Here is a 25123-nt window from a genome sequence, read left to right as displayed (position 1 = left end):
AAAGCATCAATACTTCGGTGCTCAGCCTTCTTCACAGTCCAACTCTCACATCCATACATGACTACTGGAAAAACCATAGCCTTGACTAGATGGACCTTAGGCGGCAAAGTAATGTCTCTGCTTTTGAATATGCTGTCTAGGTTGGTCATAACTTTCCTTCCAAGGAGTCAGCATCTTTTAACTTCATGGCTGCAGTCACCATCTGCAGTGATTTTGGAGCCCCCCAAAAATAAAGTCTGACACTGTTTCCACTGTTTCCCCATCTATTTCCCATGAAGTGATGGGACCGGATGCCATGATCTTCGTTTTCTGAATGTTGAGCTTTAAGCCAACTTCTTCAATCTCCTCCTTCACTTTCATCAAGAGTAAAAGCCTTTTAGTTCTTCTTCACTTTCTACCGTAAGGGTGGTGTCATCTGCATATCTGAGGGTATTGATATCTCTCCAGGCAATCTTGATTCCAGCTTGTGTTTCTTTCAGTCCAGCGTTTCTCATGATGTACTCTGCATAGAAGTTAAATAAGCAGGGTGACAACATACAGCCTTGATGTACTCCTTTTCCTATTTGGAACCAGTCTGTTGTTCCATGTCCAGTTCTAACTGTTGCTTCCTCACCTGCATACAGATTTCTCAAGAGGCAGGTCAGGTGGTCTGGTATTCCCATCTCTCTCAGAATCTTCCACAGTCGATTGTGATCCACACAGTCAAAGGCTTTGGCATAGTCAATAAAGCAGAAATAGATGTTTTTCTGGAACTCTCTTGCTTTTTCCATGATCTAGTGGATGTTGGCAATTTGATCTCTGGTTCCTCTGCCTTTTCTAAAACCAGCTTGACCATCAGGAAGTTCATGGCTCACGTATTGCTGAAGTCTGGCTTGGAGAATTTTGAGCAGTACTTTACTAGCATGTGAGATGAGTGCAATTGTGTGGCAGTTTGAGCATTCTTTGGCATTGCCTTCCTTGGGATTGGAATGAAAACTGACCTTTTCCAGTCCTGTGGCCACTGCTGAGTTTTCCAAATTGGCTGGCATATTGAGTGCAGCACTTTCACAGCATCATCTTTCAGGATTTGAAATAACTCACCTGGAATTCCATCACCTCCACTAGCTTTGTTTGTAATAATGCTTTCTAAGGCTCACTTGACTTCACATTCCAGGATGTCTGGCTCTAGGTGAGTGATCACACCATCATGATTATCTGGGTCATGAAGATCTTTTTTGTACAGTTCTTCTGTGTATTCTTGCCACCTCTTCTTAATATCTTCTGCTTCTATTAGGTCCATGCCATTTTGTCCTTTATTGAGCCCATCTTTGCATGAAATGTTCCCTTGGTATTCTTTGGAACTCGGCATTCAGATGCTTATATCTTTTCTTTTCTCCATTGCTTTTTGCTTCTCTTCTTTTTACAGCTATTTGTAAGGCCTCCCCAGACAGCCATTTTGCTTTTTTGCATTTCTTTTCCATGGGGATGGTCTTGATCCCTGTCTCCTGTACAATGTCATGAACCTCATTCCATAGTTCATCACTCATTCTATCTATCAGATCTAGGCCCTTAAATCTATTTCTCACTTCCACTGTATAATCATAAGGGATTCGATTTAGGTCATACCTGAATGGTCTAGCGGTTTTCCCTACTTTCTTCAATTTCAGTCTGAATTTGGTAATAAGGAGTTCATGATCTGAGCCACAATCAGCTTCTGGTCTTGTTTTTGTTGACTGTATTGAGCTTCTCCATCTTTGGCTGCAAAGAATATAATCAATCTGATTTTGGTGTTGACCATCTGGTGATGTCCATGTGTAGAGTTTTCTCTTGTGTTGTTGGAAGAGGGTGTTTGCTATGACCAGTGCATTTTCTTGGCAAAACTCTATTAGTCTTTGCCCTGCTTCATTCCACATTCCAAGGCCAAATTTGCCTGTTACTCCAGGTGTTTCTTGACTTCCTACTTTTGCATTCCAGTCCCCTGTAATGAAAAGGACATCTTTTTTGGGTGTTATTTCTAAAAGGTCTTGTAGGTCTTCATAGAACCGTTCAACTTCAGCTTCTTCAGCATTACTGGTTGGGGCATAGACTTGGATTACCGTGATATTGAATGGTTTGTCTTGGAGACAAACAGAGATCATTCTGTCGTTTTTGAGATTACATCCAAGTACTGCATTTCAGACTCTTTTGTTGACCATGATGGCTACTCCATTTCTTCGGAGGGATTCCTGCCCACAGTAGTAGATATAATGGTCATCTGAGTTAAATTCACCCATTCCAGTCCATTTTAGTTCACTGATTCCTAGAATGTCGACGTTCACCCTTGCCATCTCTTGTTTGACCACTTCCAAAATGCCTTGAGTGATGGACCTGATATTCCAGGTTCCTATGCAATATTGATCTTTACTGCATCGGACCTTGCTTCTATCACCAGTCACATCCACAGCTGGGTATTGTTTTTGCTTTGGCTCCATCCCGTCATTCTTTCTGGAGTTATTTCTCCACTGATCTCCAGTAGCATATTGGGCACCTACTGACCTGGGGAGTTCCTCTTTCAGTATCCTATCATTTTGCCTTATCATACTGTTCATGGGGTTCTCAAAGCAAGAATACTGATGTGGTTTGCCATTCCCTTCTCCAGTGGACCACATTCTGTCAGACTTCTCCACCACAACATGCCCGTCTTGGGTTGCCCCGTGGGCATGGCTTAATTTTATTGAGTTAGACAAGGCTGTGGTCCTAGTGTGATTAGATTGACTAGTTTTCTGTGAGTATGGTTTCAGTGTGTCTGCCCTCTGATGCCCTCTTGCAACACCTACCATCTTACTTGGGTTTCTTACCTTGGGTGTGGGGTATCATCTTCATGGCTGCTCCAGCAAAGCGCAGCCGCTGCTCCTTACCTTGGATGAGGAGTATCTCCTCACTGCTGCCCTTCCTGACCTTCAACGTGGAATGGCTCCTCTTGGCCCTCCTGCACCCATGCAGCCACCGCTCCTTGGACGTGGGGTTACTCCTCCTGGCCACCGCCCGTGAACTCGGATGCGGGGTGGCTCCTCTTGGCCTCCCTTAGTGCACCAGCCAGTGCAGCCACCTGCACTTAGTGCGTCAGCTGGTTTCCTTCTCCAGGGAATCTTCCCAACCCAGGGATCCAGCCCAGGTCTCCCACCTTGTAGACAGAAGCTTCACCGTCTGAGCCACCAGGGAAGTCTCTGGCTACTTTAGTATGTAGCATATTGTACATGTGTGGTATATTAATAGTATCCATTATTTTTAAATGATAATGTATCTTTTTCAGTTTGATTACATGGGCTCTGATATAAACACTGTAACACAGAAGATTATTCAGATCATTGGCCTTATTAACGCTGTAAGTTATTTAAACTATTTTTAAATTTTATTTTGTAAAAATATAGATAATATGAATTGATGTATGTAATATTTCAGAGAAGGCAATGACACCCTGCTCCAGTATTCTTGCCTGGAAAATCCCATGGGCAGAGGAGCCTGGTAGGCTGCAGTCCATGGGGTTGTGAAGCGTCAGACACTACTGAGCGACTTGACTTTCACTTTTCACTTTCATACGTTGGAGAAGGAAATGGCAACCCACTCCAGTGTTCTTGCCTGGAGAATCCCAGGGACAGGGGAGCCTGGTTGGCTGCCGTCTATGGGGTGGCACAGAGTTAGATATGACTGAAGCCACTTAGCAGCAGCATGTAATATTTTGCCATACTTTTGAAGAGTTTCCACATTAAAAATACTGAATTAAATGTCTTAAATATACCTTTACAAAAATTTAATACAATGTTCAAATTTATATAAAAATTTTCATTTATTTTCTCCATTTAGATGTTTATCCAGTTAAAACTTACTATTAGAATATCTTCCATAGAGATTTGGTCAGATAAAAATAAAATTTCTACTGAAGGACCTCCTCATAATGTTTTATATCAATTTTTAAACTGGAAGTATGAATTTACCTCCCAAATTCATCATACTGCATACTTATTTGCGTGAGTATAGTATCTCATATTTCCATAAATAAAGAAATAACCTCAAATGATTTTACATATTAATTATGAAAAATAAACATTTACTTAATGTATACTGAGTTCTGTAAATTTGGTAGACACCATAGGCTACAGTCCATGGGTCGCAAAGAGTCGGACATGACTGAGCGACTTCACTTTCTTTCATAGGATGAGGGAAAAATGTAGGTTAAAATCTTTGTCCTAAAGTAGCTAATATGAAATAATACTTAAAAACTTGTATCATCCAACATAAAATTACCTGAAAAAAGCAAAGTTACATAAAAGTATTGAAATAACTAAAGGAGGTTAATTATGAGTGACATAATTTTTTTTTTTACTTCTCTTGGCTTATAAACTTTTACTACCTGTTATCTCTACATTCTTTCCTCTCATCTGATTAATTTTTGTGATTTTATTTTCTCATCACATAATATCTAGATTCTAATGCAGAGAAAACTCATTTATACTTAGTAATAGTAATATACTTAGTAATATGTTTAGTGAAAAGATAAATGAAGAGGTTACAGAAAATTGAATTTTTAGGGTCATAAATGTAGAGGGAAACTGCATAAAATGATAAGCATTAGTCAATGGTGTTTTGCATAAATTATCATGCTTCATACTTCTTATTATTCTGGATAGTTATCAGATTGAGCGATTACAGATATGTATTGAAACATTCTTATCATTGAAAGTTCAAGACAAAAATATTCAAATAGTAAAATTCAGTGTAGTGTGGTACTTAGGATATCATATTTGTTAAATAATGCTGTAAAAATTATTAATAATACTATTGAAAGGTAATTATAAAGAAAATTGTTATTTTTTAGCTTCAAGAAAAATCCTACTTTTATAGGAGTCACAGTTCCTGGAGAAATATGTGGTAAGCTCGCTGTTGGAGGAGTTGCTCTGGTATGTAATTACTAACAAGTTGGCTCTGATTATTCTCATGTTCCAAAATTTCCTAAATATTTCAATGCATGAGTATATATACTGCTAAGTTTGTTCATCCTTTAATAGTATTATTATTACTAATTAGGATAATAATTATAATTAAATAATTAAAATAATTAAAATTAAACTATATAATTTCTTTAAAAATAAGAATATTTACTAACTGAACAGATTATAATTTATTGTTTTAAAAAGCATTTGGCCTTTGTAAGTCTGTTTGTTTTGAGTAGTGGTATGCTTGCATCAACATTTATTATAGAATCAATGCTATTTTAATGTTATTAAACATATTTTCCTCAAAATTAATGACCAGAAATATCAATAAGAAAAAATATCAAATAAATATCAAAATATCAAATAAAATAATTTTCTTCAAAATTAATAATTTGTGTACATTCATGTGCTTTTTAAAATTAAGTGACATTGATTATTTTTCTATTTCAGGGTAACTTTTATTACTGTATTCAATTCTTTGTTATGTGTTTAGAGGAAGCAGGCTGTTGCTGGAGGGAACAGTCATCAGATATTCATAATCTGCTGTTTTCTGTTGGGTTTTATCCCTTTTGCAGCAAGCTATATAAAAAGTAGCAAAAGGAGCTAATTACAGTGCTCCAGAAAAGTAAGGCTACACTGTGATTTTTATACTTATATATTTAGTTGACTTTTAGTAGCATGTACAGTGATTCAAACTGCCATCCACAAAACAGATTTAAAATCTGTACTGGTATGTACTTGCTACCACAATTATAAAAGACATATTGATTGATTAGATAAATCTAAAGCCAGTTCTGGAGCTTATTTATTACCATAGCTAAAGAAGAATCAGGTATTTCCTAGGAGTTTGTTTTTATTCTCAGTCCTTGCTCTTGGTCCCCTTTCACCCAAAGCCTGAGGAAAGGCCAATATTTCTGTTTTTGTGCCAGTGCCATGCTATTTTGACTACTATAGCTTTTTTTTTTTTCTATAGTATGAAGTCAGGGAGCCTGATTCCTGCAACTCCACTTTTTCTTTCTCAAGATTGCTATTCAGGGTCTTATGTACTTCCATAGAAATTGTATAATTTATTATTATAGTTCTGTGGAAAATGCTGTTGGAAATTTGATAACAATTGTATCAAATCTGTAGACTGCTTGGGTATTATAATCATTTGACAATATTGAGTATTCCAATCTAACAGCATGTTATATCTTTTCATCTGTTTATGTCATCTTTGATTTCTTTTCTCAGCATTTTTAGTTTTCTGAGTACAGGTCTTTTGTCTCTTTAGGTGGATTTATTGCTAAGTATTTTATTATTTTTGATGCAGTGGTTGTTGTTGTCAGTGGCTGAGTTATGTCCAACTCTTTGCGACCTTATGGACTGCAGCATGCCAGGCTTCCCTGTCCTTCACCATCTCCTGGAGCTTGCTCAAACTCATGTCCATTGACTTGGTGATGCCATCCAACCATCTCATCCTCTGTTGTCCCCTTCTCCTCCTCCCTTCAATCTTGCCCAGCATCAGGTCTTTTCTAATGAGTTGGCTCTTCACATCAGCTGGCCAGAGTATTGGAGTTTCAGCTTCAGCATCAGTCCTTCCAATGAATATTCAGGATTGATTTCCTTTAAGAGTGACTGGTTTGATCTCCTTGCAGTCTAAGGGACTCTTTACTTTGTTCCATTGATCTTTGGACCACCCTTATGGCAGAAAGTGAAGAGGAACTAAAAAGCCTCTTGATGAAAGTGAAAGAGGAGAGTGAAGAAGTTGGCTTAAAGCTCAACATTGAGGAAACTAAGATCATGGCATCTTGTCCCATCACTTCATGGCAAATAGATGGGGAGACAGTGGAGACAGTGTCGGACTTTATTTTTTGGGGCTCCAAAATCACTGCAGATGGTGATTGCAGCCATGAAATTAAAAGACGCTTACTCCTTGGAAGGAAAGTTATGACCAACCTAGATAGCATATTGAAAAGCAGAGACACTACTTTGCCAACAAAGGTCTGTCTAGTCAAGGCTATGGTTTTTCCAGTGGTCATGTATGGATGTGAAAGTTGGACTGTGAAGAAAGCTGAGTGCCGAAGAATTGATGCTTTTGAACTGTGGTGTTGGAGAAGACTCTTGAGAGTCCCTTGGACTGCAAGGAGATCCAACCAGTCCATTCTAAAGGACATCAGTCCTGGGTGTTCTTTGGAAGGAATGATGCTAAAGCTGAAGCTCCAATACTTTGGCCACCTCATGTGAAGAGTTGACTCATTGGAAAAGACTTTGATGCTGGGAGGGATTGGAGGCAGGAGGAGAAGGGGACGACCAAGGATGAGATGGCTGGATGGCATCACCGACTTGATGGACATGAGTTTGGGTGAACTCCGGGAGTTGGTGATGGACAGGGAGGCCTGGCGTGCTGTGATTTATGGGGTCGCAAAGAGTCGGACACGACTGAGCGACTGAACTGAACTGGGCGTACCATATTGTATAAATTTCTTATTCAGGCTTAACTGACATACATTAATATTAGTTTCAGGTGTAAAACATAGTGATTTGTTATTTGTATATATTGCAAAATGATAACCACAAAAATCTAGTTAACATCTATCATCACAAATAGTTACAGAATTTAATACTGTTTTGATCACTACAGCTTCGTAATATAGTTTGAAATCAGGAAACATGATACCTCCAGCTTTATTCGTTGTTCTTAAGATTTCTTCAATTATTTGGGGTCATTTGTCTACCATTCAAATTTTAGGATTGTTTTATTTTGGTGAAAATTGTTGTTAGAATTTTGATAGAGGTTGCACTGAACCTGTAGATGGCCTTGTGTAAAATGGACATTTTAACAATATTAATTCTTAACAATAATTCTTAACAATATTAATTCCATGAACATGGAATACCTTTTCATTTATTTGTGTCTTTCTCAGTTTCTTTCTGGAGAAGGCAATGGCAACCCACTCCAGTACTCTTGCCTGGAAAGTCTCATGGATGGAGGAGCCTAGTAGGCTGCAGTCCATGGGGTCACTAAGAGTCGGACAGGACTGAGCGACTTCACTTTCACTTTTCACTTTCATGCATTGGAGAAGGAAATGGCAACCCACTCCAGTGTTCTTGCCTGGAGAATCCCAGGGACAGGGGAGCCTAGTAGGCTGCCGTCTATGGGGTTGCACAGAGTTGGACATGGCTGAAGCGACTTAGCAGCAGCAGCAACAGCAGCAGTTTCTTTCCTCATTGTCTAACAGTTTTCAGTGTATAATTCATATCCTTGATTATATTTTGTTCTTTTTAATACGGTTGTAAATGGGAGTGTTTACTTAATTTATTTTACTTATAATGTATTATTAATGTCTAGAAACACAACAGACTTTCTTATTTTGACTGTGTGTCTAGAAACTACTAAATTAATGTATTAGTTCTAACAGGATTTTGTGTGTGTGTGTGTGTGTATGTGTGTGTGTGTGTGTATGTGTGTGTGTGTGTGTGTGTATGTGTAGTTTTAAGATTTTATTTGTATAATATCTTGTAATTTGGCAATAGTGACAGTTTTACTTGTTGTTTTCCCATTTTGAATGTCTTTTTTCCTTGTCTCATTGCCCTGGCTAGGACTTCCATACTATGCTGTATGAAAGTGGTGATAGTGGGCATTTTTGTCTTATTCTTGTTCTTAGAGGAAAAACTTTTCATCTTTTTAACAGTGAATGTGATGTTAGGTGTGGGGTTGGATGTGGCCTTTATTGCTATATGTTACCTTCATACCCACTTAGTTGAGAGTTCTTAAAAATCATAAATGGATGTTGACTTTTGTCTATTTTCTATTTATTATCCTTGTTCACTGTTTCTTTTTAAAATCTTCCGTTTTCCTTTTTTTCTTTTTGCCTTCTGTGGTTTTAACTGCACATTTTATATTATTTCATTTTCTCTCCTTTCTAGAATAGTGATTGAATTAAAAAATTTAAGCAGACGCCCTAGAATTTATAATATATACATTTACAAGTACTTTTATTGTAAAGTAGTTTGAATTAACTTCACTAAACTAACTTAACTAAAGAACAAGCTAATCTATTTTGAAACATTTTCAGGCTTACCTGGGATATGTTTTCATTAGGTATGGAAATACATGCAGATATGAGAATGGCTGTCATCCAGAAGTTTACCGTACTTACAGTTCCCTAGAAACAAGAAATATGCCACAGCATTCAGAGGCCACATAAAAAAACACCAGGTTTGATCAAGAAGCATAGGAGGCAGAGGGAAATGTGGTCAAGAGCCTCTTACAATTTTGTTGGGAAGAAACGGGAGAGGTTAAACAGGTCTCCAGTTGGCTAGTTTCAACAGGCCATGAGGCATAGAAGCTGTCCTTAGTTGTCTGGTCCCTAGCCCTGGTGTGACATTGGCAGGTGGATAACAGCCTGGTGTATGTGAGTCTGATAAAGTGGATGGTAAGGTATATCGGCTCTGGATTGACTGGTTTGTGTATGAAAGGTACATTTGTAGGTGAGTTGGCTGTGCTTTGCTGGAGCAGCCGTGAAGAGATACCCCACGCCCAAGGTAAGTGAAACCTAAGTAAGATGGTAGGTGTTGCAAGAGGGCATCAGAGGGCAGACACACTGAAACCATACTCACAGAAAACTAGTCAGTCTAATCACACTAGGACCACAGCCTTGTCTAACTCAATGAAACTAAGCCATTACTGGTGGGTCAAGGTGGAGAGGTCTGACAGAATATGGTCCACTGGAGAAGGGAATGGCAAACCACATCAGTATTCTTGCCTTGAGAACCCCATGAACAGTATGAAAAGGCAAAGGAACTCCCCAGGTCAGTAGGTGCCCAATATGCTACTGGAGATCAGTGGAGAAATAACTCCAGAAAGAATGACGGGATGGAGCCAAAGCAAAAACAATACCCAGCTGTGGATGTGACTGGTGATAGAAGCAAGGTCCGATGCAGTAAAGATCAATATTGCATAGGAACTTGAATGTCAGGTCCATGAATCAAGGCAAATTGGAAGTGGTCAAACAAGAGATGGCAAGAGTGAACGTCGACATTCTAGGAATCAGTGAACTAAAATGGACTGGAATGGGTGAATTTAACTCAGATTACCATTATATCTACTACTGTGGGCAGGAATCCCTTAGAAGAAATGGAGTAGCCATCATGGTCAACAAAAGAGTCTGAAATGCAGTACTTGGATGCAATCTCAAAAACGGCAGAATGATCTCTGTTCGTTTTCAAGGCAAACAATTCAATATCACGGTAATCCAAGTCTATGCCCCAAACAGTAATGCTGAAGAAGCTGAAGTTGAACGGTTCTATGAAGACCTACAAGACCTTTTAGAAATAACACCTAAGGAACATGTCCTTTTCATTACAGGGGACTGGAATGCAAAAGTAGGAAGTCAAGAAACACCTGGATTAACAGGCAAATTTGGCCTTGGAATGTGGAATGAAGCAGGGCAAAGACTAATAGAGTTTTGCCAAGAAAATGCACTGGTCATAGCAAACACCCTCTTCCAACAACACAAGAGAAGACTCTACACATGGACATCACCTGATGGTCAACACCGAAATCAGATTGATTATATTCTTTGCAGCCAAAGATGGAGAAGCTCAATACAGTCAACTAAAACAAGACCAGGAGCTGACTGTGGCTCAGATCATGAACTCCTTATTACCAAATTCAGACTGAAATTGAAGAAAGTAGGGAAAACCACTAGACCATTCACGTATGACCTAAATCAAATCCCATATGATTATACAGTGGAAGTGAGAAATAGATTTAAGGGCCTAGATCTGATAGATAGAGTGCCTGATGAACTATGGAATGAGGTTCATGACACTGTACAGGAGAAAAGGATCAAGACCATCCCCATGGAAAAGAAATGCAAAAAAGCAAAATGGCTGTCTGGGGAGGCCTTACAAATAGCTGTGAAAAGAAGAGAGGTGAAAAGCAAAGGAGAAAAGGAAAGATACAAGCATCTGAATGCAGAGTTCCAAAGAATAGCAAGAAGAGATAAGAAAGCCTTCTTCAGCAATCAATGCAAAGAAATAGAGGAAAACAACAGAATGGGAAAGACTAGAGATCTCTTCAAGAAAATTAGAGGCACCAAGGGAACATTTCATGCAAAAATGGGCTCCATAAAAGACAGAAATGGTATGGACCTAACAGAAGCAGAAGATATTAAGAAGAGGTGGCAAGAATACACAGAAGAACTATACAAAAAAGATCTTCAAGACCCAGATAATCATGATGGTGTGGTCACTCACCTAGAGCCAGGCATCCTGGAATGTGAAGTCAAGTGGGCCTTAGAAAGCATCACTACGAAGAAAGCTAGTGGAGATGATGAAATTCCAGTTGAGTTATTTCAAATCCTGAAAGATGATGCTGTCAAAGTGCTGCACTCAATATGCCAGCCAATTTGGAAAACTCAGCAGTGGCCACAGGACTGGAAAAGGTCAGTTTTCATTCCAATCCCAAAGAAAGGCAATGCCAAAGAATGCTCAGACTACCGCATAATTGCACTCATCTCACATGCTAGTAAAGTAATGCTTAAAATTCTCCAAGCCAGGCTTCAGCAAGATGTGAACCGTGAACTTCCAGATGTTCAAGCTGGTTTTAGAAAAGGCAGAGGAATCAGAGATCAAATTGCCAACATCCGCTGGATCATGGAAAAAGCAAGAGAGTTCCAGAAAAACATCTATTTCTGCTTTATTGACTATGCCAAAGCCTTTGACTGTGGAAGATTCTGAGAGAGATAGGAATACCAGACCACCTGACCTGCCTCTTGAGAAATCTGTATGCAGGTCAGGAAGCAACAGTTAGAACTGGACATGGAACAACAGACTGGTTCCAAATAGGAAAAGGAGTACATCAAGGCTGTATATTGTCACCCTGCTTATTTAACTTATATGCAGAGTACATCATGAGAAATGCTGGGCTGAATGAAGCACAAGCTGGAATCAAGATTGCCGGGAGAAATATCAATACACTCAGATATGCAGATGACACCACCCTTATGGCAGAAAGTGAAGAGAATCTAAAAACCTCTTGATGAAAGTGAAAGAGGAGAGTGAAAAAGTTGGCTTAAAGCTCAGCATTCAGAAAACAAAGATCATGGCATCCGGTCCCATCACTTCATGGGAAATAGATGGGGAAACAGTGGAAACAGTGTCAGACTTTATTTTTGGGGGGCTCCAAAATCACTGCAGATGGTGACTCCAGCCATGAAATTAAAAGACGCTTACTCCTTGGAAGGAAAGTTATGACCAACCTAGATAGCATATTCCAAAGCTGACATTACTTTGCCGACTAAGGTCTGTCTAGTCAAGGCTATGGTTTTTCCTATGGTGATGTATGGATGTGAGAGTTGGACTGTGAGGAAGGCTGAGCACCGAAGAACTGTGGTGTTGGAGAAAACTCTTGAGAGTCCCTTGGACTGCAAGGAGATCCAGCCAGTCCATTCTGAAGGAGATCAGCCCTGGGATTTCTTTGAAGGAATGATGCTAAAGCTGAAACTCCAATAATTTGGCTACCTCACGTGAAGAGTTGACTCATTGGAAAAGACTCTGATGCTGGGAGGGATTGGGGGCAGAAGGAGAAGGGGACGACAGAGGATGAGATCGCTGTATGGTATTACTGACTTGATGGACATGAGTCTGAGTGAAGTCCGGGAGTTGGTGATGGACCGGGAGGCCTGGTGTGCTTCTATTCATAGGGTTGCAAAGAGTTGGACACGACTGAGCGACTGAACTGAGCTGAACCGAACTGTCTACTCTGTGAAGCAATTGGAGAGCTCTTAAGAGTGGCAGACCTCCAAATTTGTAGGCCCCTAGGTATGAAAGCATCAGAATACAGAAAATGTGATATTAATAAACCTAGTCCTTTTGTGCTTTGAAATATTATCAAACTTTTGACATAACAGAAGAAGTGACTTTTAGAACTTAGGGCATAAGTTTTGCTAATCAGTATAGGAAACATTTTACTATGAGAGTTAAAAGGAGAAACCCAAGTAAAAGTATAAGGATTTCTTATAAGCCAAACTGTAACTAAATTTCCCATTTGTATGATGTTAGCAAAAGAAATATATCTGAAATTTCTAGAAGCTGTAACAGTGTTTGTGCAGTTATAAATTGTATTAAAAATTATATGTGTTTTTTGGACAATAATATCTTGGTGTATTTGGGGAGTAAAGGTGGCAAGTCAGTCAGGCAATTAATTTTGTCAGAAAGTGTCAGTAGATTAGTTTGGTAAAGCACATTTGAAGATTCATGGGTTTTGTATGTATTCAAAGGGAAGTGGTGGTTGTGGTGGTCATGATCAGGGATGTAGGGTGGGAGGTGGTACAGTGGTGGAAAACTATAGAAAGCAGTAGGAGAAGGCGCTGGGGAGTGAGTGGCCCTCTTCCTAGGGTCAAGGGCGTTCACTAGGGAAAGCAATAACTGCCACCAGTGTTTAGAACAGCACAGATTTTCATTTAGACATGGAGTGTAGGGATATATACTTTGATAGAAAACAGATACGTATACCCTTGTCATGGGCTATAAAGAGAGCAAGTTCAGGAAATGCAATAGAGTCCCTAATATCAAAGTAAGAAAACCATTACATGACCTGTGTGCCATTTTTACCTTGGGAGCTGCAGTCCCTGGGCATGCCTGGGGTGGTAATTTTAGTGTCTGAGGAGAACTGGTCTCCGTGCAGGATGCAGAATCATCTCCAACAGGCAGGTCTTAGGCTGGAGTGAAATTATTTGAGGTGACACCATCTCTAGCAGTGAGATCCTGGACCAGCCAGTGTTGTTTGGGGGTATAGAACTAGGATATCCTTTTAAAGGTGATACCGACTTGAGTTAATGCACATTTTATTTTCGTGGCTCTGTGGTATTAAAATGATGCTAAAGGCCTTGTGTCATTTGAAGGCAACGTTGGGCCTGTGACTCTGACTTATAGATATCTGCTAACTCAAGGGGCTTGTGGATATACAGCAAGCAAAAGTGACGTTGGCATCTCTGCAGAGCCTGACTGGCACAGCCCGTTATGTGTGGCTTGATCTAAAAGTGTTCAACAGTCTGAGGTTTTGCCCTATTAGATGATGGCGAGAGTTCTGTTATAAATACGTTTTAAATTATAGGACCTGATTTTGGTTTATGTTGTTAAGAGAAAGTCAGGTTCTTTGCCATTTGAAATATTTATACCTGTGTTTAGGGCTCCATAATCATGCTGAAGGCAGGCACCCTAATTTGGCCAGTCAGGATGGGCCTTTTGCCTCAGTTGTTGGTTTGATTGATGAGAGGTGAGCTGGCGAAGTTTTTGGTTTGTAAGGTTTGTATTAGCCAAACTTGAAGGCATGTGGGCCTCAGCATTTGCCATGTCTGGTTGGAAAAATGGCTTACTTGAAAGATTTGGGCCTCCAAAATATTGAGACCAACAGTAATGAGATGAACAGTCAACAGAATGTTGTATAGCTGCACTTGAGAGGCTTTTGTTTTTCATTTGTTTGTTTTTGTGGTAATGAAACTTTAGGCTCAAATGGATCTCATATCAGATTAGCAACTGCTTAGACCATGAGGAAATCTGTGGTTAATAGAGCTCAGAAGAATATGTATCTGAATCTGGTCTCCAACCCTTATGGGTTGGGGCACGATAAAAAATTTCCAGCAGTAGGGGAGACATAATTAAAGGGACTTACCAGTGAGTCTTTATATACATGAAGACGAGACATAACCCCCTTTAAACACAGAGAAGGGAAATGGAAAAATGTTTTAAAGTTTGTGTGGTGTGAGTCAGACAAGGATCCTTGAATTAAGAGAGATTAAGAGCTTGAGCAATATAGATACCCATTTAGGGGTTAATTTGTTGGACCACAGTTTGAAAAAGAATTGTTTGACGAAACCATTATGTCTCTCGATTAAACTACTGATCTGGACCCTATGCAGACATGAAAGTTTTACTGAATGCCTTTTCCAAGAGATCAGCATTATGTCTTCTGAGAAATAAAGTCTGTTCCTTAGTTAGTATTTTTTTTCTTTTTTTTTTTTTAACCATTAATGATGTCTGTAACTAGGAAGAATAAAATGTGTCCTGTCAAGGGCTTCTGTTTTGTTTTGTCCTAAGAACTGCTTTTGATCAAAACCTGGGAGCCAAAACAAAACAAAACAAAACAAAAAACCTGGGGACCTCGAGAGTGTCATACTGAGTGAAATAAGAGAAAGAGAAATATCATTTGGCATCCCTTATATGGAGAATCTAAAAAGAAATGAACAAATGACCTTATTTACGAAACAGAAAAAGACTCATAGGCTTAGAGAATGAATTTTTGGTAACAGAGTTGGGGGGAAGGGTGAGAGGAAGGGATAGTTAGGGAGTTTGGGATGGACATGTACATCTTTTCCTCTAAACTGTTCGTGCCATTCCCTCACAATGTCACCTTGCTCTTGATGCATCAAGAACCCAAATACTATTTTTAGAGCAGTTTTAGGTTCACAGCACCATTGAGATGGAAGTCCATGTATTCCTTTCCCCTGCACATGCAAAGCCTTCTTTGGTAACAGCATCACTCACCAGGGTGGTATACTTCTCACAATTGGTAAACATACACCGACCCATTAAAATCAGCCATATATATATATTTTTTTCTGCCTTGGGGTTCAATCCTGTTCTACATTCTATGGATTTGGTCAAATAATGACATGTATCCATCATTGTGGTATCAAGCACAGTATTTTCACTGCCTTAAAAATCCTCTATGCTCTGCCAGTTAATTTCTCCCCTCCTCACAAGCGACCATCAGTTCAGTTCAGTCACTCAGTCGTGTCCAACTCTTTGTGACCCCATGAATTGCAGCACACCAGGCCTCCCTGTCCATCACCAACTCCCGGAGTTCACTCGGATTCACATCCACCAAGTTGGTGATGCCACCCAGCCATCTCATCCTCGGTCGTCCCCTTCTCCTCCTGCCCCCAGTCCCTCCCAGCATCAAAGTCTTTTCCAATGAGTCAACTCTTCGCATGAGGTAGCCAAAGTATTGGAGTTTCAGCTTTAGCATCAGTCCTTCCAAAGAAATCCCAGGGCTGATCTTCAGAATGGACTGGTTGGATCTCCTTTGAGTCCAAGGGACTCTCAAGAGTCTTCTCCAACACCACAGTTCAAAAGCATCAATTCTTTGGTGCTCAGCCTTCTTCACAGTCCTACTCTCACATCCATACATGACCACTGGAAAAACCATAGCCTTGACTAGATGGACCTTAGTTGGCAAAGTAATGTCTCTGCTTTTGAATATGCTATCGAGGTTGGTCATAACTTTCCTTCCAAGGAGTAAGCGTCTTTTAATTTCATGACTGCAGTCACCATCTGCAGTGATTTTGGAGCCCCCCAAAAATAAAGTCTGACACTGTTTCCACTGTTTCCCCATCTATTTCCCATGAAGTGATGGGACCAGATGCCATGATCTTCATTTTCTGAATGTTGAGCTTTAAGCCAACTTCTTCAATCTCCTCTTTCACTTTCATCAAGAGGCTTTTTAGTTCCTCTTCACTTTCTGCCATAAGGGTGGTGTCATCTGCATATCTGAGGTTATTGATATTTCATCTGCAATCTTCATTCCAGCTTGTGCTTCTTCCAGCCCAGCATTTCTCATGATGTACTCTGCAAATAAGTTAAATAACCAGGGTGACAATATACAGCCTTGATGTACTCCTTTTCCTATTTGGAACCAGTCTGTTGTTCCATGTCCAGTTCTAACTGTTGCTTCCTCACCTGCATACAGATTTCTCAAGAGACAGGTAAGGTGGTCTGGTATTCCCATCTCTCTCAGAATCTTCCACAGTTTATTGTGATCCACACAGTCAAAGGCTTTGGCATAGTCAATAAAGCAGAAATAGATGTTTTTCTGGAACTCTCTTGCTTTTTCCATGATCCAGTGGATGTTGGCAATTTGATCTCTGGTTCCTCTGCCTTTTCTAAAACCAGCTTGAACGTCAGGAAGTTCACGGTTCACATATTGCTGAAGCCTGGCTTGGAGAATTTTGAGCATTACTTTACTAGCATGTGAGATGAGTGCAATTCTGTGGTAGTCTGAGCATTCTTTGGCATTGCCTTTCTTTGGGATTGAAATGAAAACTGACCTTTTCCAGTCCTGTGGCCACTGCTGAGTTTTCCAAATTTCCTGGTGTATTGAGTGCAGCACTTTGACAGGATCATCTTTCAGGATTTGAAATAGCTCAACTGGAATGCCATCACCTCCACTAGCTTTCATCTTTATTTTTCCCCCCAGAATGTCATATAGTTGGAATCATACAGTATATAGTCTTTGCAGGTTGGCTTTTTTCATTCAGAATTATGCACTTAAATTTCTTCCTTGTCTTTTCATGACCTTGCAACTCATTTCTTTTTAGGGCTGAATAATATTCCATTGTCTGAAATATGCCCCAGTTTATCTATTCACTTACTAAAGGACATCAGGAATGCTTACAAGTCTTGGAAGTTATGAATAAAGCTGCTGCAAACATCTACACAGATATTGGGAATGGCCCAAAAGAAAACAACCATGCCTACTGAGGATGTTTTAGTTATCTGTCACTATAGATTACTAACTAGTTATCTATTCCTATTACTATGTAACTGGTTGTACCAAACTGTATCACATGGAAACAACACTGTTCTGTGGATCAGGAATCTAGAAACAGTTTAGTGGGTGAAATTAAGATGCTAGTTGTGATACTCTAAGGTTCAACACAGAGGGAATTTGCTTTCAAAAACTATCATGTGGCTGTTGGAAGACCTCAGAAAATATTTCCCAGCTCACTTCTGAGGGCCTCTCCACAGGCCTGCTTCATGATATAGTAGCTGTCTTCCCCCAGGATGAATGAGCAAAAAAGACATAGGATCCAAGAAGTCACTTTTTTTATATTACTTTTCTTGGAAATGATTTGTTGACTACTTATGACCTTTGCTTTATTGACTATGCCAAAGCCTTTGATTGTGTGGATCACAATAACCTGTGGAAAATTCTGAAAGTGACGGGAATACCAGACCACCTTACCTATCTCCTGAGAAATATGTATGCAGGTCAAGAAGCAACAGTTAGGACTGGACATGGAACAACAGACTGGTTTGAAATAGGGAAAGGAGTACATCAAGGCTGTATATTGTCACCCTGCTTATTTAACTTATATGCAGAGTACATCATGTGAAATGCCAGGCTGGATGAAGCACAAGCTGGAGTCAAGATTGCTGGGAGGAATATCAGTAACCTCAGATATGCAGATGACACCACCCTTATGGCAGAAAGTGAAGAGGAACTAAAAAGCCTCGATGAAAGTGAAAAAGGAGAGTGAAAAAGTTGCCTTAAAGCTCAACATTCAGAAAACTAAAATTATGGCATCTGGTCCCATCACTTCATGGGGAAAGATATGGGGAAACAATGGAAACAGTGACAGACTTTGTTTCCTTGGGCTCCAAAATCACTGCAGATGGTGACTGTAGCCATGAAATTAAAAGATGCTTGCTCCTTGGAAGAAAAGCTATGACCAACCTAGACAAGATATTAAAAAGATATTACTTTGCCAACAAAGGTATGTCTAGTCAAAGCTATGGTTTTTTCGAGTAGTCATGTATGGATATGAGAGTTGAACTACAAAGAAAGCTGAGCACCGAAGAATTGATGCTTTTGTACTGTAGTGTTGGAGAAGACTCTTGAGGGTCCCTTGGGTTGCAAGGAGATCCAACCAATCCATCCTAAAGGAAATCAGTCCTGAATATTCACTGGAAGGACTGATGTTGAAGCTGAAACTCCAATACTTTGGTCACCTGATGCGAAGAACTGACTCATTGGAAAAGACCCTGATGCTGGTAAAAGATTGAAGACAGGAGGAGAAGGGGGTGACAGAGGATGAGATGGTTGGATGACATCACTGACTCAATGGACATGAGTTTGAGTGAGCTCCGGGAGTTGGTGATGGATAGGGAGGCCTGGCGTGCTTCAGTCCGTGGGGTCGCAAAGAGTTGGACACGGCTGAGCGACTGAACTGACTGACTGAATGACTGAAAATGATGACCTGTCACTTCTGCTATATCAAATTAATTAGAATCAAGTCAGGAAGTCCAGCCTACAGTCACTGGAATGGGAATACACAGGGACATAAATATCATTGGGACCTATTTTAGAGACTGTTTACTATAAAGAGAATGTAGGATTGATTGTTAAAAGATTATAAAACCGTTTTTGTTTAAAATAATTCAAAGAAGTAATGCCTTATGATGATTAAGCCCCATTTTATTTGCTAAGACAGGCGGTATTGTCAGTTAATAGTATCTTGAAATTAAAGTGTTGTGTTACTCATCCATTCATGTTTAATAATACTTGTATAACTCTACTACAGATATACCGGCATAAATATCTTGGCTGCATTTTATGAATGTTTTTTATATACTAATTTTTGATTAAGTATATAATTTTTTATAACTGAATATGATCCTTAGCTAACTAATTTTCTTTTATTTCCCTTATATTTAGTATGTAGAGGGTTTATCGTTGGAGTCATATGCTGTCAGTATCGTGCAGTTGCTTGGCCTTAATGTGGGAATGAGTTATGATAATACTGAGATCTGCCATTGTTCAGGGGATGTTTGCACAATGTCACCAGAAGCTTTGTAAGACAATTTTCTTTATTAAATACACACTGTACTTAAATTTTTGTGGGGGGTGGTGGTTAGGAACTTTATGTTTCTATTAATCAAACTGAGTTAATTGATAGTCATAGAGAACTATACCCAACTTTAGGATACACATCCTTTTCAAGTTCAGATGGAACATACACCCAAATAGTCCCAAATCCCCACACCTCTCTATGCCTCAGGACATTTCTCTTCCTCCTTCCTGTCTTCCAGAGTCTGACTTCAGTTTTTATCTGCTGGCTAGATTGAAGGTACCCTCTGGGGCACGACATGTGAATTGTGTGATTTCAGTGATTCTGTGTGAAATCAAATGCTTAATATTTGCATTATACAATGTAAGGATGGATAGTGCAATTCATGTGAACAATTTATTTTTTAATTTTAGAAAGACATTAAGTTGCAAATAAGTAACTATGCCCCACTGAGAGAGACTGCTGAAAAAAGGAAACCAAAATAACCTCCAATTAAAATAAATAAATTTATATTTAAAAGAAGGTTTTTTTTTTTTAAATTAGTATCATTTAAGGGGTCCTGCATTTCCATTTTGCATTGGTTCCTGCAAATCATGTAGCCACTCCTGGTTGAGCCACATCACTGCCAAGACTTGTTATGCTCAGTTTGTTTAATCTGAATTATTTTGGGGTTGTAAAGTTACCTCATAGTAATTTTAATTTGAATTTTCGAGGAAGCTAATGATGTTGAACATATTTTCATGCTTTATAGCTTTTTGCTTTATATCTTATTTGAAGAGCCTATTTCAATATCTGTCCATTAAAAAAAAATTAGATTTTCTGTGTTCTAGCTATTAGTTCTTTGCCAAATAAATGATTTTTTAGTATTTTATCCTTAGGGTACCATTTAAAATTTTTTTAAATTTTATTTTAATTGGAGGCTAATTACAATATTGTATTGGTTTTGCCATATATCAACATGAATCTGCCACGGGTGTACACGTGTTCCCCATCCTGAACCCCCCTCTCACATCCCTCCCCATACTATCCCTCTGGTTCATCCCAGTGCACCAGCTGCAAGCATCCTGTATCCTGTATCGAACCTGGACTGGCGATTCATTTCTTATATGATATTATACATGTTTCAGTGCCGTTCTCCCAAATCATCCCACCCTCTCCCTCTCCCACAGAGTCCAAAAGACTGTTCTATACATCTGTGTCTCTTTTGTTCTCTCACATACAGGGTTATCATTACCATCTTTTAAAATTCCATATATATGTGTTAGTATACTGTATTGGTGTTTTTCTTTCTGGCTTACTTCACTCTGTATAATAGGCTCCAGTTTCATCCACCTCATTAGAACTGATTCAAATGTATTCTTTTTAATGGCTGAATAATACTCCATTGTGTATATGTACCACAGCTTTCTTTTCCATTCATCTGTTGATGGACATCTAGGTTGCTTCCATGTCCTGGCTATTATAAACAGTGCTGCGATGAACATTGGGGTACATGTGTCTCTTTCAATTCTGGTTTCCTTGGTGTGTATGCCTAGCAGTGGGATTGCTGGGTCATAAGGCAGTTCTATTTGCAGTTTTTTAAGGAATCTCCACACTGTTCTCCATAGTGGCTGTACTAGTTTGCATTCCCACTAACAGTGTAGGAGGGTTCCCTTTTCTCCACACCCTCTCCAGCATTTATTGCTTGTAGACTTTTGGATTGCAGCCATTCTGACTGGCGTGAGATGGTACCTCATTGTGGTTTTGATTTGCATTTCTCTGATAATGAATGATGTTGAGCATCTTTTCATGTGTTTGTTAGCCATCTGTATGTCTTCTTTGGAGAAATGTCTGTTTAGTTATTTGGCCCATTTTTTGATTGGGTAGTTTATTTTTCTGGAATTGAGCTGTAGGAGTTGCTTGTATATTTTTGATATTAGTTGTTTGTCAGTTGCTTCATTTGCTATTATTCTTAGGGTACCATTTTTAAGATAAAGTTTTTAATTTTGGTGAAATACAGTTAGTCAATTTTTTCTTTATGCATTGTCGTTTTATAATTTTTTATTCAGTTTTGTAATACCTTTCAAGTTGATTATTGTGTATGTGTTTAACTTTATTTTAATTTTTGCTCTATGGATTTCCAGTCATTCCAGTAGCACTTGTTGAAAAGACCTTCCTTTCCTCCACTTAATTGCCTTGGTGACTTTGTAAAAAACCAATTTACCTTAAATGTGTGAATTTTTATTGGACTCTCTATTTTATGTCATTAATCTGTATGGTTATCCTTATAGAAAAACTTTCTATCTTTATTACTGTAGCTTTATATTCAATTTTTAAAATCAGGTAGCTTAAGTCCCCAAGTGTTTTGTCTTTCCAGAATTGTTTTTGGGTATTCTAGGTCCTTTGCATTTTCTTAAACATTTTTTGGTCAGGTTTCCAATTCTTATGAAAACTTTTGAGATTTTTAAAATTTGAAATATAGATATTTATCACATTATGTTAGTTTCAGGTACATAGCATAATAATTATGACTTTTGGTGAATATAAATATATAAATCTCTGAATCACGGTGTTAATCAGGCTATGCCACATTTCCATCTGCATGGAAATTTCTTTTGTGAACTTTGCTGTGCTTAGTTGCTCAGTTGTGTCCGATCTTTGCGACCCCATGGACTGTAGCCCACCAGACTCCTCTGTCTATGGGGATTCTCCAGGAAAGAGTACTGGAGTGGGTGCCACGTCCTCCTCCAGGGGATCTTCCCAACCGAGGGATCAAACTCCGGTCTCTCGCATTGCAGGCAACTTCTTTACCATCTGAGCCACCTTGGCTGTCCTTTTACCTTCTACCCTCCTCCAGGCAACTGCTGATCTGATTTCTGTCAATGCAGTTAGCTTTACTGGCTCTAGAATATTATGTAAATTGCATAATGTGTACTCTCTTTTGAGTGTTCATGCTATAAAGTTAAAATTACTCTCAATTATGTAAACATTTTTTTCTTTTAATTATTTGAATATATTTGTAATGGCTCCTTTCAAGTATTTCTGTGTCAGATCTAACACCTGGGCCATCTCAGTGTTGCTTATTATTGACTGCTTTTTTAAAATTGACTATGTATTACATTTTCTTATTTCTTTGTATGATTATTATTAGTAATAGCATATTGGATATTGTTGATAGTACAATAGAAAGCCTAGGTTGTCATACCTTCCTCTGGAAAACCATTGATTCTTTACCTACCAAGCAATTCAATTATTGGGTAACCATTTTAACTCTTATGTACTTGATTTTATGACTCATTTACATGAGTCTATAGATAACTCAAGGTATTCCCAAATCCCTCTAAAATGTCAGAGCTGAACTTTCAAACTTGTTTTGTCTGGAGATCTTGTCAAAGCTTGAGTTTAGGCTCTAACAGTTAGAATTGATGGAGAGTAGATTTTAGCATAGGGCCGAGTTTAACCAACAACGAATCATAGGCCAAATTTTGCTGCCTGACTGTTTTGTAAATAAATTTTTTAGGCTTCTTGTTTCACATGTTGTTTATGGCTGCTTTTGCATTGCAGTGGCAGGTTGAGTAGCTGCAACAGAGCATATGTCACATAAGCCTATATTTACTATGTGGCCTTTCACAGAAACGTTTGTCAAATACTTGTCTAGGGCATAGTCTTTACTTTTAAACCACATTCTTTCTAGTTTTAGTTGGATGCGAAGATATTAGCAAACTACTTGTAACAACTTTCTCACTGTGTCAGGACATATCCCTACTGTCCCCCCCATGGCATAAATTAAACAACAGATTCTTATTTGAAAAATGCTTGATTACAGAGGGTGAGAGCCCTCAAAGAATATGCTCTTGAAGGTAATACAGACATGTCCATACTGGCATTTACATAAAAAATACAAAAATGATATTAAATAAAGTATGGTCAATATTGAGGCCAAAAATTTTAACTGCAGTTGTTTGACACTAGAAGTTAAATAAAGAATATCGATTTCTGTGTTTAAATATTTGATAAGGATCATTGGAAAGGTAAATAATTGTTCTTCTTTAAAACAGGATGAATGGCCAAAGACTTTTTTTATTATAAGAATTTTCTTGGCGAAATTTTAAAAGTGTGTTAAACATCTTAGCAATTTAAAAATGCTTTTATATTATTTTATATGTGATTATTATTTTCCATGAGAATATTGCTTTCTAAATCTCTCTTCAAAGCATCATATATTGGGAGAAATGTGTATATATAGCAATAATTTTTGTCATATTGATGTTTTTATGTTTTAGACAATCTGGGGGTGTAAAGGATTTTAGCACCTGTAGCTTGGATGACTTTAAATATTTTGCTGCATATTCTGGCATTGAATGTCTTCATAAAATCCTTCCTGATGAGCCAGTTTACAAACAGAGGAGGGTGTGTGGCAATGGAATATTGGAAGTGGGTGAACAATGTGATTGTGGCACTGAACGGGTTAGTGGAAACTTTTTCAAATTTTATTTCCCATACATGTGAATGAGAGGTGGAAAAGAAGGTAAAGAATATCTTAGTTTTTAGAAGGATATTTTTAAAAAGTCTTTGAGGAAGATGGGAGCCTTTAAGTTTTCTCATTTTTCCATTTTTGAAGTGGAAAACAAACATCTTTTAGTTAATATTTGTCTTCAAATATTGCCCTCTTATATTCTTTGGTATGTGCGTCAGCTCTAATCCTATAATTAGTGACCACAAAGAGTGTATAAGGAGGTGAATAAATATGCCTGTAACAACAAGCAGTAGCAAAACCAGTCAAGAACATCTAAAGATGAGACTGTTACCACTGGAATAAAAAATATATTATTTGCTATTATAGGGAGAAAAACATTTGTATTGACAAGTTATCCCAATTAAAAATATTTTAAAATGAAATCTATTACTTGTAGAAGACATAAACATAGAATTAAGATCAAACCAAAGTGAAGATGAAAGATGATAGAAGAGCAATAGATAGATAACAAAAGAGTTCTTTTGACACTATATTATGTACATATATACATGCTATATATGGGTATGGATGTATTTATGTATATATATGTTACCCTCATGGCAGAAAGTGAAGAGGAACTAAAAAGCCTCTTGATGAAAGTGAAAGAGGAGAGTGAAAAAGTTGACTTAAAGCTCAACATTCAGAAAACGAAGATCATGGCATCTGTTCCCATCACTTCATGGGAATTAGATGGCGAAACAGTGGAAACAGTGTCAGACTTTATTTTTTGGGCTCCAAAATCACTGCAGATGGTGATTGCAGCCATGAAATTAGAAGATGCTTACTCCTTGGAAGGAAAGTTATGACCAACCTAGATAGCATATTCAAAAGCAGAGACATTACTTTGCCGACTAAGGTCCATCTAGTCAAGGCTGTGGTTTTTCCAGTAGTCATGTATGGATGTGAGAGTTGGACTGTGAAGAAAGCCGAGCGCTGAAGAATTGATGCTTTTGAACTGTGGTGTTGGAGAAGACTCTTGAGAGTCCCTAGGACTGCAAGGAGATCCAACTAGTCCATTGTAAAGGAGATCAGTTCTGGGTGTTCTTTGGAGGGACTGA

At 38.6% G+C, this 25123-nt stretch overlaps 1 protein-coding gene across 1 annotated transcript in view; it reads left to right on the top strand.

The window, feature by feature from the left end:
• The window catches only part of LOC138078041 (disintegrin and metalloproteinase domain-containing protein 5-like), a 103622-nt gene that overhangs the window by 4868 nt on the left and 73631 nt on the right, over window positions 1–25123 (top strand). Inside the window, exons 4-8 of the mRNA XM_068970508.1 lie at window positions 3272–3343; window positions 3823–3986; window positions 4835–4916; window positions 19438–19574; window positions 23833–24016. Of these exons, the coding sequence (XP_068826609.1) occupies window positions 3272–3343; window positions 3823–3986; window positions 4835–4916; window positions 19438–19574; window positions 23833–24016 (639 nt within the window). The remainder of the gene's footprint in view (window positions 1–3271; window positions 3344–3822; window positions 3987–4834; window positions 4917–19437; window positions 19575–23832; window positions 24017–25123) is intronic.

Source organism: Capricornis sumatraensis, chromosome 4 (genome assembly GCF_032405125.1).
Source record: "Capricornis sumatraensis isolate serow.1 chromosome 4, serow.2, whole genome shotgun sequence".
In the NCBI taxonomy this organism is placed as follows: domain Eukaryota; kingdom Metazoa; phylum Chordata; class Mammalia; order Artiodactyla; family Bovidae; genus Capricornis; species Capricornis sumatraensis.
The sequence above is the reverse complement of the archived record's forward strand: the minus strand, read 5'-3'. Positions and strand labels throughout refer to the sequence as shown.